The following is a 14,803-nucleotide window of genomic DNA, read 5'->3' on the forward strand; positions in this document are numbered from 1 at the left end:
CAGCAGACACAGGATTCAGTGAAGGTTCTAAGGAGAAGGTATGCTGAATACTGAGTGACTGATTACTGCTGGAACAAACAATTCTGATATTAAAAGTCATCCGGAAAGCAACCTCATACGCAGCTCAGTGTGAGGAGCCCACACCACACTGGGACTTTCTTTCAAGGATACTCGAATGGTGGCCCTCAGGGATGGAGACTCCAAAATACATAAACCACCAGTACCTGGGAAAATTGGACCTAATCAGCTTTTTCTGCCAATTTTTTTCCCCTCAGAATCTCCACATTTACTGACAACTTGCACATATACATGTGCACACAAATTTTGAACACCTTTGCTATTTTTCTGATTTTTGTAGCCACATAAGAAAAATAGGTGATATGTGGGCATGCTTTTAAAGTCTGTAAATTAATTCTGTACCTTTGCAGGCAGCATTATGCAACATAATGAGAAAAAAAATAGTTAGGAAACCTTCATACCCTATGACCCATATCTCCCTCCAAGGAGCTGTGTGACCTTGAGCAAAGAAACTCTCTGGGATATGGTATCCTCCTCTATCAAATAATGACCTCTAAGACCCTTCTAGTTCTAATAACCAATGAGAACAATTTAACATTTTTAAAAGATACAAATTCTTCCAATGAAATATCACAAATGTGTACAAACACAAAACATCTCAAACCAAATCAGTTTTTAAAAAAATATTTTATTTTTAAGTAATCTCTACACCCAACATGGGGCTCAAATTTATAATCCCAAAATCAAGAGTTACATGCTCTACCAAGTGAACCAGCCAGGCACCCCCAAAATTAGCTTTTTAAAAAACCTAATGAATAAAAAAGCCTAATTTTAAGTAGTCACAAAATGAGAGTTTATAAAATTATACACTTTAAAAAACTAAAATAAAATTATACACCATGATCAACATAAATAAGAAACTTAAAATGGTGGATTATGTAGAAAATCTTGTAATTTCTCTCCCTATTTAAGAACCATAGCCAAGGTTTACTAATTTTTCGATACCTGAAGTATTTCTCAATATAAAAACAAAAGAGTTGAAATAGAGCATTTCTCCTATATCTGTAGTTTTATAGCTCTTAAACTAAGATTTCATTATTTCAGTAATTTACTCTTAAAAATCAGAAAAACATTTTTAATTATTCACCACTATCCTAAAATAGATTATCACCAGTGCAATAAAGGGAAGATAATTGTGTATGGCAATGCTACTTCTATCTGTGTTTTGGAACACTAAAAAATTTGGCCTGAAAACATACATCACAGAGTGCAAGCCCTGTCTATAACACTTTCCTTAAAAAGTGATGAATAGGGAAAGACTATTCCAAACATTCATAACTTGGTGATTTAATCCTCTTACAAGAGTGGAAGGTGAGGGGCACTTGGGTGGCTCAGTGGTTGGGTGTCTGCCTTCGGCTCAGGGCATGCTCCTGGGGTCGAGTCCTGCATCAGGCTTACAGCAGGGAGCCTGCTTCTCCCTCTGCCTATGTCTCTGCCTCTGTCTCTCATGAATAAATAAATCTTAAAAAAAAAAAAAAAAGAGAGAGAGAGAAGGTGAATGTGATTTTTTTCTATAAGAACCCTAGGTGGCTTGGGATCCCTGGGTGGCTCAGCAGTTTAGCGCCTGCCTTTGGCCCAGGGCACAATCCTGGAGTCCTGGGATCGAGTCCCGCGTCGGGGTCCCGGCATGGAGCCTGCTTCTCCCTCCTCCTGTGTCTCTGCCTCTCTATGTCTATCATAAATAAATAAATCTTAAAAAAAAAAAAAAACTTTATTTCAGCCAGAAACAGTCTTAGCTAATACACCATCACAATGTGATGGCTTCTGCCCTATTTAACATTCATATTAATTTAAACCACAGGAGTATCCTCTGAAACACATGCTATCCTATCACCTCCATTTTAGGGATAGACAAACGGAGGCTTTTATACAAGTGCCTTGCTCAAAGTTACACAGCTGGTAAGTGGCACAGTCCCTGCACCTAACGACCACCTCCAGTTAAAAAATTTTTTTTTTCCCTGTTAAAATTTAAACTCCTCTTTCTAAACAATGTCATTATTTCCTTCCCAGGCTGGTCTATCTATCTACAAAGGAAGCCTTGAGACGAGCAGAGCTCTAATTTAAGTAGCACTCCAGCACCTAAATACAGCAGAGCCTTCACTGTAACCTCCAAAACAGTCTCCTGAAATGCCAACCCAGACATAAATTTTAAGATGCCAATCTTTTGGCCCATGTTTCATCCTTTTCTGTCCTAACCTCCATTGGAAAAACATGGTTGGGCAGAAGGAGGATCATTCTCAAAGCTTAAATTCCAAGCTTCTTAAATTTGGCAACAATACTGTGCTTTGGGACTTTAAAATTATAAGCACGGTTCCCAGAGGAAAACATTTCCTTTATTAGCAATTGGCTTTGAAAATTCCATTCTAGGATGCTAAATATAACAAAATACCTTCTGACTTCTAATAAACACATTCTCCAGACTATTTTGAAACTAATGATTGTCTGCTTATTTACAAAACAATTTTGCCACAACCATTAAGCAAATGGAACATTTTAAAGAATCCTTCAAGTTTGTTCCAGTTCTTCTAATGAACTGACCTGATAATATTTTCTGAATTTTTCTATGAAAGAAGAAAGTTCTCATTTCACGATTCATTTTTTTTTTTAAGATTTTATTTATTTATTCATGAGAAACACGGAGAGGGGCAGAGACCTAGCCAGAGGGAGAAGCAGGCTCCATGCAGGAAGCCCAATGTGGGACTCAATTTGGAGACTCCAGGATCACGACCTAAGCCGAAGGCGGATGCTCAACAGCTGAGCCACCCAGGCATCCCTCACGATTCATTTCTTTAAAGAGATATCCTTGTTTTATCCCAATTTCCTTAAGTTTTAACACAAGAACATCAGCAAAACAAGAATCATGGAGATAGGTTTTTTAAACTATGAAACAGAGTAAACATTTTTAAAGACTCTATACATTCATCAAAGGCACATAAAGCATTTCACAGTTCTTAAAATGTATCTTTATTATTAAAAATGCCATACACGGTAGTTCAGAAATACTGAGTGACAGGGTGAGGAGCTGACTGCCTTGTTGTGGGCTAATGGACTACATCAATCAGGCTTTTAACCGAATGCAGTAGCCGCTGTGTTTTAGGGAACAAGCACTTAGTAGAGCTCACAACCCCAGTCACTCTGTCATTGTATAAGTGGTTTAAATGCAGTTGCAAACATTTAAGGTACCTTCAGCTGGACAGCTCCTCATGGTCTCCCTACCTAAAACACGGAATATGAAAGTAATTAAGACTCAAATGGCACTTTTTCTCTGGGAGATGGATCCAAGGAGTTGAGTGGGAAGGGTAAAAACTTTTCACCTCATAATCCCATGGGGGCGGGGGGGGGGGTGGTGGTGGTTTTGTTTTCACCACTAAGTATGTCTATGACAAACAGCTTTTCAAAAAAAATATATCCCACTAGCTACCATGCCTTCTTTTGTCTCCAAAGTTCCATTAACATTAAGTCTCAAACAAGGCTACGCAATCTCTAAATATCTAAGGGGCACCTGGGTGGGTGGCTCAGTGGTTGACCGTCTGCCTTTGGCTTAGGTTGTGATCCAGGGGTCCCATATCCCCCCCCTTAGCAGATTCACAGGGGGCCCCCCATCAGGCTCACAGCGGGGAGCCTGCTTCTCCCTCTGCCTATGTCTCTGTCTCTCATGAATAAATAAAATATTTTTAAAATCTCTAAACACGCACCAACATGTATATGCAGGGTAGGGCAGAGTTCTTTTAGGCCCAACCAGGATATTTAATGGGAAGCTAAGAGAGTTCAAAGTACCTTTCTCTACAAATGACTCCTAAACTTGCGCTGAAACCCTAAATTTTCTCCAAAATGTATTCTAAAAATTAATACGAAGAGTTCTCCTTGAAAGATCCACTATTAATAGCAGCAACAAAAAAACTTAACACCCTATTATCCTTCCCCCAAAACATGCCTCCTAGTATAACTACTCTGTTGACACCCTGTCCCCAAAATTTGTGCTTTCTCCCTTCCTGGTGTTTCCCTAATGTCCCTTTCCTCCAGTTATCAAAACCTCCAAGCTGCATCCGTAAGTGGGTGCTGTGAGGCCCAGTGTCGGACAACAGGGATTGGTGGCAACAGCCGTTCCTCAGCTCCCAGCCCCGTGTTAATCAGGCGGGACTATGATGGCAGGTCCTCCAATTATGCACATTGACCTGAAATTCAGGCTGTTAGGAGAAACCTTCTGGTTTTTAAAATAGCATGCGAGGGATGCCTGGGTGGCTCAGTGGTTGAGCGTCTAATTTTAGCCCGGGGCCTGATCCTGGGGTCCTGGGATCGAGTCCCGCATCAGGCTTCTCCCTCCGCCTAGGTCTCTGCCCCTCTCTGTCTCTCATGAATAAATAAATAAAAATTTTAAGAAAAAAATAAAACAGCATGAACCAAAGAACACATGTGCAGGCCACCCGCTGGCAACCCTCGAGTTAACCAGCGTCTTCCATTCCGTCCAGGCTCCCTCAATCCATCCTTCGCATCACTGCCCGCTCAGCTTACCCAACACACGGCTCCTGAAGCCAAGTCCCAACCCTCCTGCTGTCGCTCGACGTCCACAGAGCCGCTCTCCGCCGTCCCCAACTCCCCTGCACAAACCCTTCACTTCAACGAAAGGTGTCTCCTCCCCCCCCCCCCCCCCCCCCCGGCGGCGTCCCCGCCAAGATGGCCTCTGATTTACCCTCCTGCTCTGCTCCATCAATGCCCACACTCGAGGCAAGAAACCCATCCTGGGAGTAACCCTTCCAACACCTGCGGACGTGAGTCAAGAAACCTGCTTATTTTAAAGCGAAAAGATTGAACTTTCAAGAAAGAATTTAAATCTCCTTAGAGGCAAATTCCAACGGCCTTCTCTGAATCGCCGCCTCCCCGCCCAAATATTCCCAAGGGGGAGCAGAGAGCTCTAGGCAGGCTCAGAGGAGGCTCCCGCCAGTCCAGGCTTTGCGGGGTCCCGCCGCCTCCACCCCAGGAAGGCCTGGGCGAGGTGGCAGACGGGCAGGGGACCCCCGCCAACCCTGCGAGGCCGGGCGCCGCGCGCTGCCTCCCGCGCCCGAGGGATGCCACCCGAAGCAGAGCCCGCAGCCGCGGTCCCGGCCGCCGCCCCCTCCCGCGCGCTCCGCCGGGGCGCTCACCCAGAGACCCGCGGCGCTGCCCAGGCCCCGGGCCGACAAAGGGTCAGAGAGCGAGCGTGCGCTCCGCGCGCGCCACCCGCCAACATCCGGGGGCGCCAACCCCGCCGCCGCCGCTACCTTGTCCTCCGGCGGCGCGTCCGGCTCGCGGGCCGCCCTCTGCCTCAGCTCGGTCATGCTTGGGGACCCCGGCGCGACGTCGCTGCAGGGGAGCAGCGCAGTCGCCGGAGCGTGCAGCTCAGCGCGGGCGCGCGCGGACTCCGCTCGGCCGCCCTGCCCCGCCCCGCGCGAGCGGCTCGCAGGACCCACCGCAGCCGGGCCGCGGGCGGTGGAGCTCGGCCCCGCCCAGCGCCGCCGCCGCCGCCGCCGCCGCCCTTTCACCCGGGCGGAGCACAGTCGGCCCGCTCCGCACCGGCCAGCTCTCCCCTCCAGGGAGCAGGACCCCGGAGCGAGCGCGCACGCGCACCGCCGCCACCGCGGCTCCAGCGACCCACCAATGACGCGAATCCGTCGGGGAGGCGGGGCCGCGGGAGGCGGAGCAGAGCGGCGCGCTGAGGCGTGCATTGGGCCAGCTGCGCGAGGAGGCGGGCGTTCCCGAAGCAGACGAGCCAATGGGAGCGCCGGGCTGACAGCGGACTGGGGGCGCAGGCACTCGGGGTCCTAGAGGTAAATCGGGTGCCCCGGGGGGCGGGGCGGCATCCTCCGAGCTCTCCCCTGCTGGGTGCTTGCTGCTCTCGGCTTGGGGTCCTCCGTGGCCGCGGCTCGTCCCTCACGTGTACAGAGAGACACTCGTTAGGTCCTCGAGTGGAAAAGCCGAGGGAGCCGCGCTGTGTAGGAGGAGAGGCTCACGTGATAAGGAAGCGAAGCCCAAACTTCAGTCGGCTTGGCTTTGGCTTTGCCAATCTGTCTCTAGCAATTCCGGAGTGTTAGATAGGCTAGCCTCTGAGCTAAGTAGTCGCCTCATCTCATAAAGAGAGAAGTAGACACGGTGTTTATTTTACAGATAAGATCTTCCGCGGTTTTTCAAACTTCTGCCTCCTGGACTGCTGAAAGAGCTTTTCTTGGACAGGAATGCCGGCTGCCTCGTTCACAGGGGATCCCCCTGTGTACCGGACATATCCTTAGTACTTGAATGGATTTAAAGATTCTCCTAAAGGAAAAGGATCGACCAAGGTCTCGTAACTACAAAGACATTGCCCGCTAGGAATTAGAACACAGATCTGTTAGTTACCAAAGCCCACGACAATCATTGTCCATATTGCCTCGTTCAAACATCGCCTTCAGCGGTTCTTATTCTCTGCTTTACGAGGGGTGTGAAACAAGCATGAGATGGGGTCCCTTCCTGTAAGCATACCGTCACTGAACCCAGAGAAACGCGCACACGTAGGAGTGGCGATTTCATGTCAGCGATTTTGTCCTTAGCCGTGGCTTCTGGATAAAGTAGTGAGAATTCTGAGAAAGGCATTCTATTTTCTTGATTTCTGTAAGTATAGCCCCAAGTTTCTGTAACAGTACTTCACAGTGACAGTAGACTAGGTATGGGGTGTGCTTGGTTTCCTACCCACAGCATTGCACAAAATCTTGGCGGGCTTTTTGTGGGAGAACAAACAGACCGCTCCTTCCAGGCCATAATTTTTAGAAAGCTTTGCTTTTGTATTTTATTTTGTCTTTTGCTTCAATGTTATTTATAAAAAATAAATAACATAGTAGTGGTCATTTTAAAGCTCTTTTAATCTGTTGAGGACTGTGTGACCATCATATGACCAATGTCAGTGATTGCTTCTTCATCTAAAGATCAGACACCTCTTGAGTAAATGAAGCAAGGTTTATTACCTAAGAGATGTAGAAGGATGTCAACACAGAGAAAGCCACAAAGGTCATCCTCTGACATAGAGGTGTTAGTATCCAGATCCTCACGGTTAGGGTACGTAATTATGAAAGGTACAACTGAGTAAGCATTGCATCAGTCCTTCCAGCTCAGCTGTTGACTTTCAAACCCAGCCTAATATAAAGGAGGCTGAAGAGCAGTGCATAGCAATCAGTTTCAGAGTGTACGGTATGATTACTAGGGTAGATAAACCCCTACAATTTGGCCTGAACAAATTTCTCAGCCATTGCTCTAAGCCCTTCCAGGCTAACTGAGCTTAAACCAAGTACATATCTAAAGTGCTGTAGAGAACCAAGGAGCAGGTATTCAGACCACTGAAAGTCATACTAATAGACCTTTAGGCAAGCATTAGGTTCTCTCTCTCTCTCTCTCTCTCTCTCTATATATATATATATATATACTGTAGATATATATATACTATAGAAAGAAATTAAAAGTAAGGATCTCCCCCATCTCCACCCTGAAGAAAAATTTTGATCCTTTACATTACCTTACACCTGCTCCTCTATCCCTGAGTTTTCCCTTCTAGCCCTCATATTAGCTCCTTCATGTAGCGTCATTTCTTTCAGGCTTGTGGCTTATCTTGTTTACAATGACTTCTTTTCATTACATTCCTTGATTAGTTCCCATTATTTTTAGACGTTATTTTGATTACTTGATATAACTAGCAAGAAATTCTCAAGTCCCCCAGAATGTTTGGGCTGTGAGTTCAGTATAAGTGGAAAGCTATTGTTGTAATTATTATTCTATAATAAAAATTATTTTATAATAAAAACATTTGAAAACTGTATTAGTACAAACAACAAGAAAATCCTTCAGTTCCCTGAATAGTGTTTTTCATCTCTTAGCTGGGAAGAATTGTCAATAAACAATTCCTTAAACAGCAACTTCTTTTAAAAATTGTCGGGATCCCTGGGTGGCGCAGCGTTTTGGCGCCTGCCTTTGGCCCAGGGCGCAATCCTGGAGACCTGGAATCGAATCCCACGTCGGGCTCCCGGTGCATGGAGCCTGCTTCTCCCTCTGCCTGTGTCTCTGCCTCTCTCTCTCTCTCTCTCTCTCTGTGTGTGACTATCATAAATAAATAAAAATAAATAAAAATAAAAATATAAAAAAATAAAAATTGTCAATAAATAGGTGTGCCTGGAAGGCTCATTCCGTTAAGCATCTTCCTTTAGCTCAGGTCATGATCCCAGCGTCCTGGGATCTAACCCCACAACAGGCTCCCTGCTCAGTGGGGAGTCTGCTTCTCTGGCCCTGCTCTTGTGCTCATGCTCTCTCCAATAAATAAATAAAATCTTTTTTAAAAATTGTCAGTAAACATAAACAGACTATCTGCTTTTTATCTTGCCCTTCAACATTGCCCTTTCAGTATTTACTTTGACAGATGTTCTCAGATAACTAAACTTCCTCAATTTAATGAGGCAACATACAAAATGGAATTGAGAGTGTGCTCTGCAGAATTGTCAAACTTCTTAAAGCTTCAAAAATGCAAATCCTGCCCTCCCACAAACTTACAGACGTACTCAATCATTAGTCCATCTAAACTAGAGTCTAGATGTCGGCAAAACTCTAGGTCTCATTTTTTCAAACCAATAGTCTATGTAGGGGCGCAGGTGGCTTTAAGCAAATATTCATCTATTGATCCCACATGATCCCACATGAAACAGTACTACTCAGTCTTGATTATTTATCAGAATTATCTGGGGAGTTTCTAAAAGATAGTAATGGACCAACTAAATAAGAATTTCTAGAGATGGAGCCTAGAGAAAATAGGCTTTTTTGCTGTTAATCTTCTTGGGTGTTTCTCTTTTTTTTTCTTTTTAAAATTTTATTTATTGAAGAGACAGAGCACTAATAGGGGAGAGCATAGGAAGAGAAAGAAGCACACTTCCCACTGAGCAGGGAGCTCGACACAGGACTGGATTCTAGGACTCTGATATCATGACCTGAGCCAAAGGCAGATACTTAACTGACTAAGCCACCCACCGGCTCATCCCCAGGTGTTTCTAATGGGCAGCTAGACTTAAGAATCACTCTAACATGGATCCCTGGGTGGCGCCGCGGTTTAGCGCCTGCCTTTGGCCCAGGGTGCGATCCTGGAGACCTGGGATCGAATGCCACGTCGGGCTCCCGGTGCATGGAGCCTGCTTCTCCCTCTGCCTATGTCTCTGCCTCTCTCTCTCTGTGACTATCATAAAAAGAAAAAAAAAAAATCACTCTAACAGATACCACCTTATAAGGAAAGTTGCCAGAAATCATATAAAATAGTTTACGGCATTTTCTCTCCAAACATTCATTAACATTTTCTTTTTTTAAAAGATTTTATTTTGGGACGCCTGGGTGGCTCAGCAGTTGAGCATCTGCCTTTGGCTCAGGGTGTGATCCCTGCATCAGGCTCCCTGCATGGAGCCTGCTTCTCCTCCCTCTGCCTATGTCTCTGCCTCTCTCTGTCTCTTGTGAATAAATAAATAAAAGAAATTAAATAAATAAAATAAATTAATTAAATTTAATAAATTTAATAAATTAAATAAATTAATTAAATAAATAAATGTCTCTCACAAGAGACAGAGAGAGACAGAGACATAGGCAGAGGGAGAAGCAAGCTCCCCACAAGGAGTGTGAGGCGGGACTCAATCCGGGTGCGGGTGCGGGGGAGATCTCCACTTGAGCCAAAGGCAGAAGCCACCCAGGTGTACCTCATTAACATTTTCTGATCAATACATGTCCCACGAAGAAAATTTGGAAAATGCAGAAAAGCATAATGGAAAACATTAAAATCATTCATGGTAGTATCAGCCACAGGTAATTAATTACTATTTACATTATTGCATTTTCCTTCTATTTTCCATGCACTTGCACCTAGTATAACAATTTTAGAAAATTGGAATACTACTATTTATAACATTTCATAACCTGACTTTTCTGTTTATCATTCAGTGCCCTTTAAGAATGGTATTTGTTTTTTTATTCATGAGAGACAGAGAGAGAAAGAGGCACAGGTAGATGGAGAAGCAGGCTCCATGCAGGGAGCCTGACATGGGGCTCCGTCTCCGGTCTCCTGGATCAGGCCCTGGGCTGAAGGCGGCGCTAAACCGCTGAGCCACCCGGGCTGCCCTAAGAATGGTATTTGAAAGGCTGTTTAGTATTCCATGTTATAGATTTAACATAATTTACCAATATTTTGTTAGACCTCAGGGTTATTTCCAATTTCAGAGGAATTTTTAATAATTCTACAAGAAACATTCTTTTGTTTGTTTGTTTGTGAGTAGGCTCTAGGCCCAGCGTGGAGTCCAACACAGAGCTTGAACTCACAACCCTGAGATCAACACCTGAACGGAGATCAAGAGTTGGATGCTTAACTGACTGAGCCACACAGATCCCCCCCTATAAGAAATATTCTTAAACGTGCTTCATCTTGGTAAGTATCTCTAATTACTTATTTAAGAAAATATCCTAGAGGTTGAATTTGTGTGTCAAAGAATAAATAAAATTTGAAGGCTTCATACACATTACCAAATTCCCACCAGAAAAATTACAATTTATACTGTAATCTTCAATGCATGAAAGTGTCCCCTTCCTTGATTTCTTCCTAACAGTGAATGTTTTTTTTTTTTCTAACAATGAATGTTGACACAATTTTCATTAATTTGGTAGATTAAAATTCTGTCTCCCATTAACTTACTTTTGTATATTAATGTGGCTAACCATTTTGTTCATATACTTACTAAGACTGAGCTTTGGACACTGCAAGCTAGCTACTTCTGGCTTTTGTTTGATGCATAAAGTCCTCTTTTTTCTTGATCAGTTTGACTTAGCTTCTCTGTCATGAAACTTAAACTGTACTAACCAACACAATGCTCTTAGCCATACTGAGTTTTAAAACATATGTAGTGGGGATCCCTGGGTGGCACAGTGGTTTGGTGCCTGCCTTTGGCCCAGGGCGTGATCCTGGAGACCCGGGATCGAGTCCCACATCGGGCTCCCGGTGCATGGAGCCTGCTTCTCCCTCTGCCTGTGTGTCTCTGCCTCTCTCTCTCTCTGTGACTATCGTAAATAAATAAATTAAAAAAAAATATGTAGTAAAAATAAATAAATAAAATAAAACGTATGTAGTCATTCCTTAGTTTTATGGAGGCTTTCCTTTTATGTTTAGAAGCCCATAGCAAGATCTCATGGATATTTACCAAAAGACTTTCACACATTATATTGGGTTTATATTTATTTGAAAAAAAATTTTAAGATTTTATTTATAAATAAACTCTACATTCAACATAGGGACCAACCCCAAGGTCAAGAGTCACATGCTCTATTGACTGAGCCAGTATGGATTTGAATTTTGAATTTATTTATTTGAGTTTTAATTCTTTAATCTATCTGGAATTTATTTTGGTGAACAGTTATTAGGAAGAGTCTATACCTTTATTATTTCCTAAACATTTAATCAATTTTGATAATTCACTTAATACATTGTTTTTCTCACTGACTGGAATAGCACCTTTACCAGATGTTAAAGTGATCCTTTTAAAACACAAATTAGATCATGTCAAAGATCTTCTGATAATTTTCTCTCACACTTGCAAAGTCCTACAAGCTCTCCTACTTCCCTTTGCAACCTCACCTTGCACCAGTACCCCTTTTACCAATGTGTTCCAGACATATCAATCTTTGAGTTCTATTATATGTCAATTATATCTCAATAAAACTGAGGGAAATTACCCATAAAAAATATCTTCGAATTCTAAAATGAAGTACTATCTGCACATCTTCTAAACATGCTGTCCTTTTTCAACATATTATTCTTTCAGCCCAGAATACTCTTTCTTCCACTCTCCAGACAGCTAGCTTTTCTGGTAAAATCCTACTACCTAAGAGGGCCTTCTACAACAGTCATTGCCCTTCATATATCCTCATTTCAACTGACCATGTGCAATGTGGGTACCATATGGGTGGAGTTTAATCACCATTTAAAATGTCTTCAAGTTGATTACACTTAGATCTAGCATTAAACCAAAATGTAATTATGTAAGCAAAAAACCAAGAAATAGAGTAGCCAAATATACATTTATTATTAGTGAAGCAAATGTTCCTCCTTGGAATGAACAGATTCCACATTTTGCAAAGGAATGGAGACTCCAAGAGAACTAAGAAAGGAAAATAAAGATGGATAAAACTATTATGTTTTGATATTAAAATGTATGCAAAGGATAGTTGATCATACATAAAACATGAAGGTCCCCCTATCAAAATTTACCAATGGGAAACCATCAACAAAATGAAAAGGCAACCTACTAAGTGGGAAGAAATAATTGCAAATCGTATAAAGGATATAAGGGGCTAATCTTACATAACTCAATAGCAAAAACCAAACAATCCAATTTAAAAATTGGGCAAAAAATCTGAATAGACATTTTTCCAAAGACATGCATATAGCCAACAGGCATATAAAAGATGCTCAACATCATTAACCATCAGAGAGATGCAAATCAAAACCACAATGAGCTATCACCTCACATCTATTATCAAATAAACAAGAAATAAGTGTTGACAAGGAGATGAATAAAGGGAACCCTTGTGCACTTTGGTGGGAATGTAAATGGTTGCCCCCCATGATGGAAGTATGAAAGTTCATGATGGAGTATGAAAGTTCCTCAAAATATTAAAAATAGAACTACGATGTAATCCAGCAATTCTACCTTGGGATAGTAATCCGAAGAAAATTAAAACACAGGGGCGGCCTGGTGGCTCAGCGGTTTAGCGCCGCCTTCGGCCCAGGGTGTGATTCTGGAAACTCAGGATGGAGTCCTACATCGGGCTCCCTCCATGGAGCCTGCTTCTTCTTCTGCCTGTGTTTCTGCCTCTGTCTCCTCTGTGTGTCTCTCATGAATAAATAAATAATCTTTTTTAAAAAAAAGAATTTGACAACCAAAACAAATTTTAAAAAAATGAAAACACTAACTTGAAAAGATAAATATATCTGCATGTTCACTGCAGCATTGCTTACAGCAGCCAAGCTATAGGGACAACCTGAGCATCCATTGATGAATTAATGGATACAGAAATTGTCATATGCACACATATACACATCAGAATATTATTCACCCACAAAAAAAGGATGGAATCTTGCCATTTGCAACAATATGGTTGGATCTTGAGGGCATTATGCTAAGTGAATAAATCAGATAAAGACAAATACCATATGATCTCTATATGAAACCTAAAACAAAAGCAAAAACAAAAACCGGAGCTCACAGATGGAGAACAGATGGGTGGTTACTAGAGGTGGGAGTGGGAGAAATGGGTGAATTGCTTTCTTGTTTTTGTTCAAAGTGACTTTAAAAACTTTTTTAAAAAGGGGGTGGGGGGGGATCCCTGGGTGGCGCAGCGGTTTGGCGCCTGCCTTTGGCCCAGGGCGGGATCCTGGAGACCCGGGATCGAATCCCATGTCGGGCTCCCTGCATGGAGCCTGCTTCTCCCTCTGCCTATGTCTCTGCCTCTCTCTCTCTCACTGTGTGCCTATCATAAATAAATAAATAAATACATAAATAAAATTAAAAAAAGAACCTGTTTAAAAAAAAAAAAAAGGGGGGGTGGGGGAAAAAAGGTGGGGGGAGGGGACGCCTAGGTGGCTCAGCGGTTTAGCGCCGCCTTCAGCCCAGGGTGTGATCCTGGAGTCCCGGGATCGAGTCCCACGTCGGGCTCCCTGCATGGAGCCTGCTTCTCCCTCTGCCTGTGTCTCTGCCTCTCTCTGTCTCTGTGTGTCTCTCACGAATATCTTAAAAAAAAAAAAAAAATTTACAAATGGGGACACCTGAGTGGCTCAGTGGTTGAACATCTGCCTTTGGCTCAGGGCCTGATCCCGGGGTCCTGGGATTGAGTCCTGCATCAGGCTCTGTGCAGGGAACCTGCTTCTCCCTCTACCTACGTCTCTGCCTCTCTGTATCTCTCATGAGTAAATAAAATATTTAAAATCTTATTTATTTGAGAGAGAAAACATATTGGGGAGGGGCAGAGGGAGAAGGAGAGGTAGAAGCAGACTCCTCCCGGAGCCAGGAGCCAACCTTGGATCTAGATCTCAGGACCCTGGGGTCATGACCTGAGCCAAAGGCAGAGGCTCCGCTGACTGAACCACCCACGTGCCCCCTGTAACAAGTTTTTAATATGCAGATCAGAATTTTCACGCAAATAAGCTTAGATTTTTAAAACAAGATTGCTGATATCTGTATTTAGGAAAATATTGTAGATTGCAATCTTTCAGTGGTCAGCTTAGCAACATTTATCAACACATCACTTCTACGATAGCAAAAATAAAATGCATTTTTAAAACAGCTGTATTCCTCGGGCCGCCAGGCGTCTTCCTCCCGGTGGGCTGGATTTGCCTTTCACTTTCACGGCCAAAGCCTTTCTAGTCCTGAAGCGGGAGGTTGAGGAGGCAGCACAAGGCTGTAACTCAAAGAACCCCAACCTGGGTCTGGCCGTCACAAGCCCAGACTTGTTTAGCGCCCGGCGTCGCGAGCGGGGTGGAGAAGGCAGTCCCGCGGGAGGCGGAGGCGCCCCGCTCCTGCCCCGCCCCTGCCCCGCCCCTGCGGCCGACCCTTCAGTGGACGTTCAGGGAGGACGGGCTGGAGCGGAGGCCAAGGACACTATTGGCCCCGGAGTCCGTCCGCCAGGGAGTGGGCGGGGCAACGTGGTGACGCGCCAC

General features: G+C 43.8%; 1 protein-coding gene and 2 long non-coding RNA genes across 4 annotated transcripts in view; 1 reads left to right on the top strand and 2 right to left on the bottom strand.

The window, feature by feature from the left end:
• CDS2 (CDP-diacylglycerol synthase 2) overlaps positions 1 to 5,700 on the bottom strand; it is a 61,980-nt gene extending 56,280 nt beyond the window's left edge. The window contains exon 1 of one of the 2 annotated variants that reach the window (XM_025469373.3): positions 5,337 to 5,700. In XM_025469373.3, coding sequence (XP_025325158.2) covers positions 5,337 to 5,393 — 57 coding nt within the window. In that variant the 5' untranslated portion in view covers positions 5,394 to 5,700. Of the gene's footprint in view, positions 1 to 5,219 lie in introns of both variants that reach the window. The other variant, XM_049100639.1, reaches the window with a different exon arrangement.
• On the top strand, positions 5,688 to 11,208 carry LOC112673636 (uncharacterized). The gene is made up of 3 exons (XR_003144955.3): positions 5,688 to 5,882; positions 6,220 to 6,699; positions 10,374 to 11,208. It is a non-coding gene; the product is annotated as an uncharacterized LOC112673636 (long non-coding RNA).
• Positions 11,209 to 12,030: 822 nt separating this feature from the next.
• On the bottom strand, positions 12,031 to 14,797 carry LOC125753563 (uncharacterized). The gene is made up of 3 exons (XR_007405679.1): positions 14,567 to 14,797; positions 12,798 to 13,876; positions 12,031 to 12,245 (listed from the first exon to the last, which is right to left on the bottom strand). It is a non-coding gene; the product is annotated as an uncharacterized LOC125753563 (long non-coding RNA).
• Between the last annotated feature and the right edge of the window lie 6 nt (positions 14,798 to 14,803).

This window comes from Canis lupus, chromosome 24 (assembly GCF_003254725.2).
Source record: "Canis lupus dingo isolate Sandy chromosome 24, ASM325472v2, whole genome shotgun sequence".
Lineage (NCBI taxonomy): Eukaryota > Metazoa > Chordata > Mammalia > Carnivora > Canidae > Canis > Canis lupus.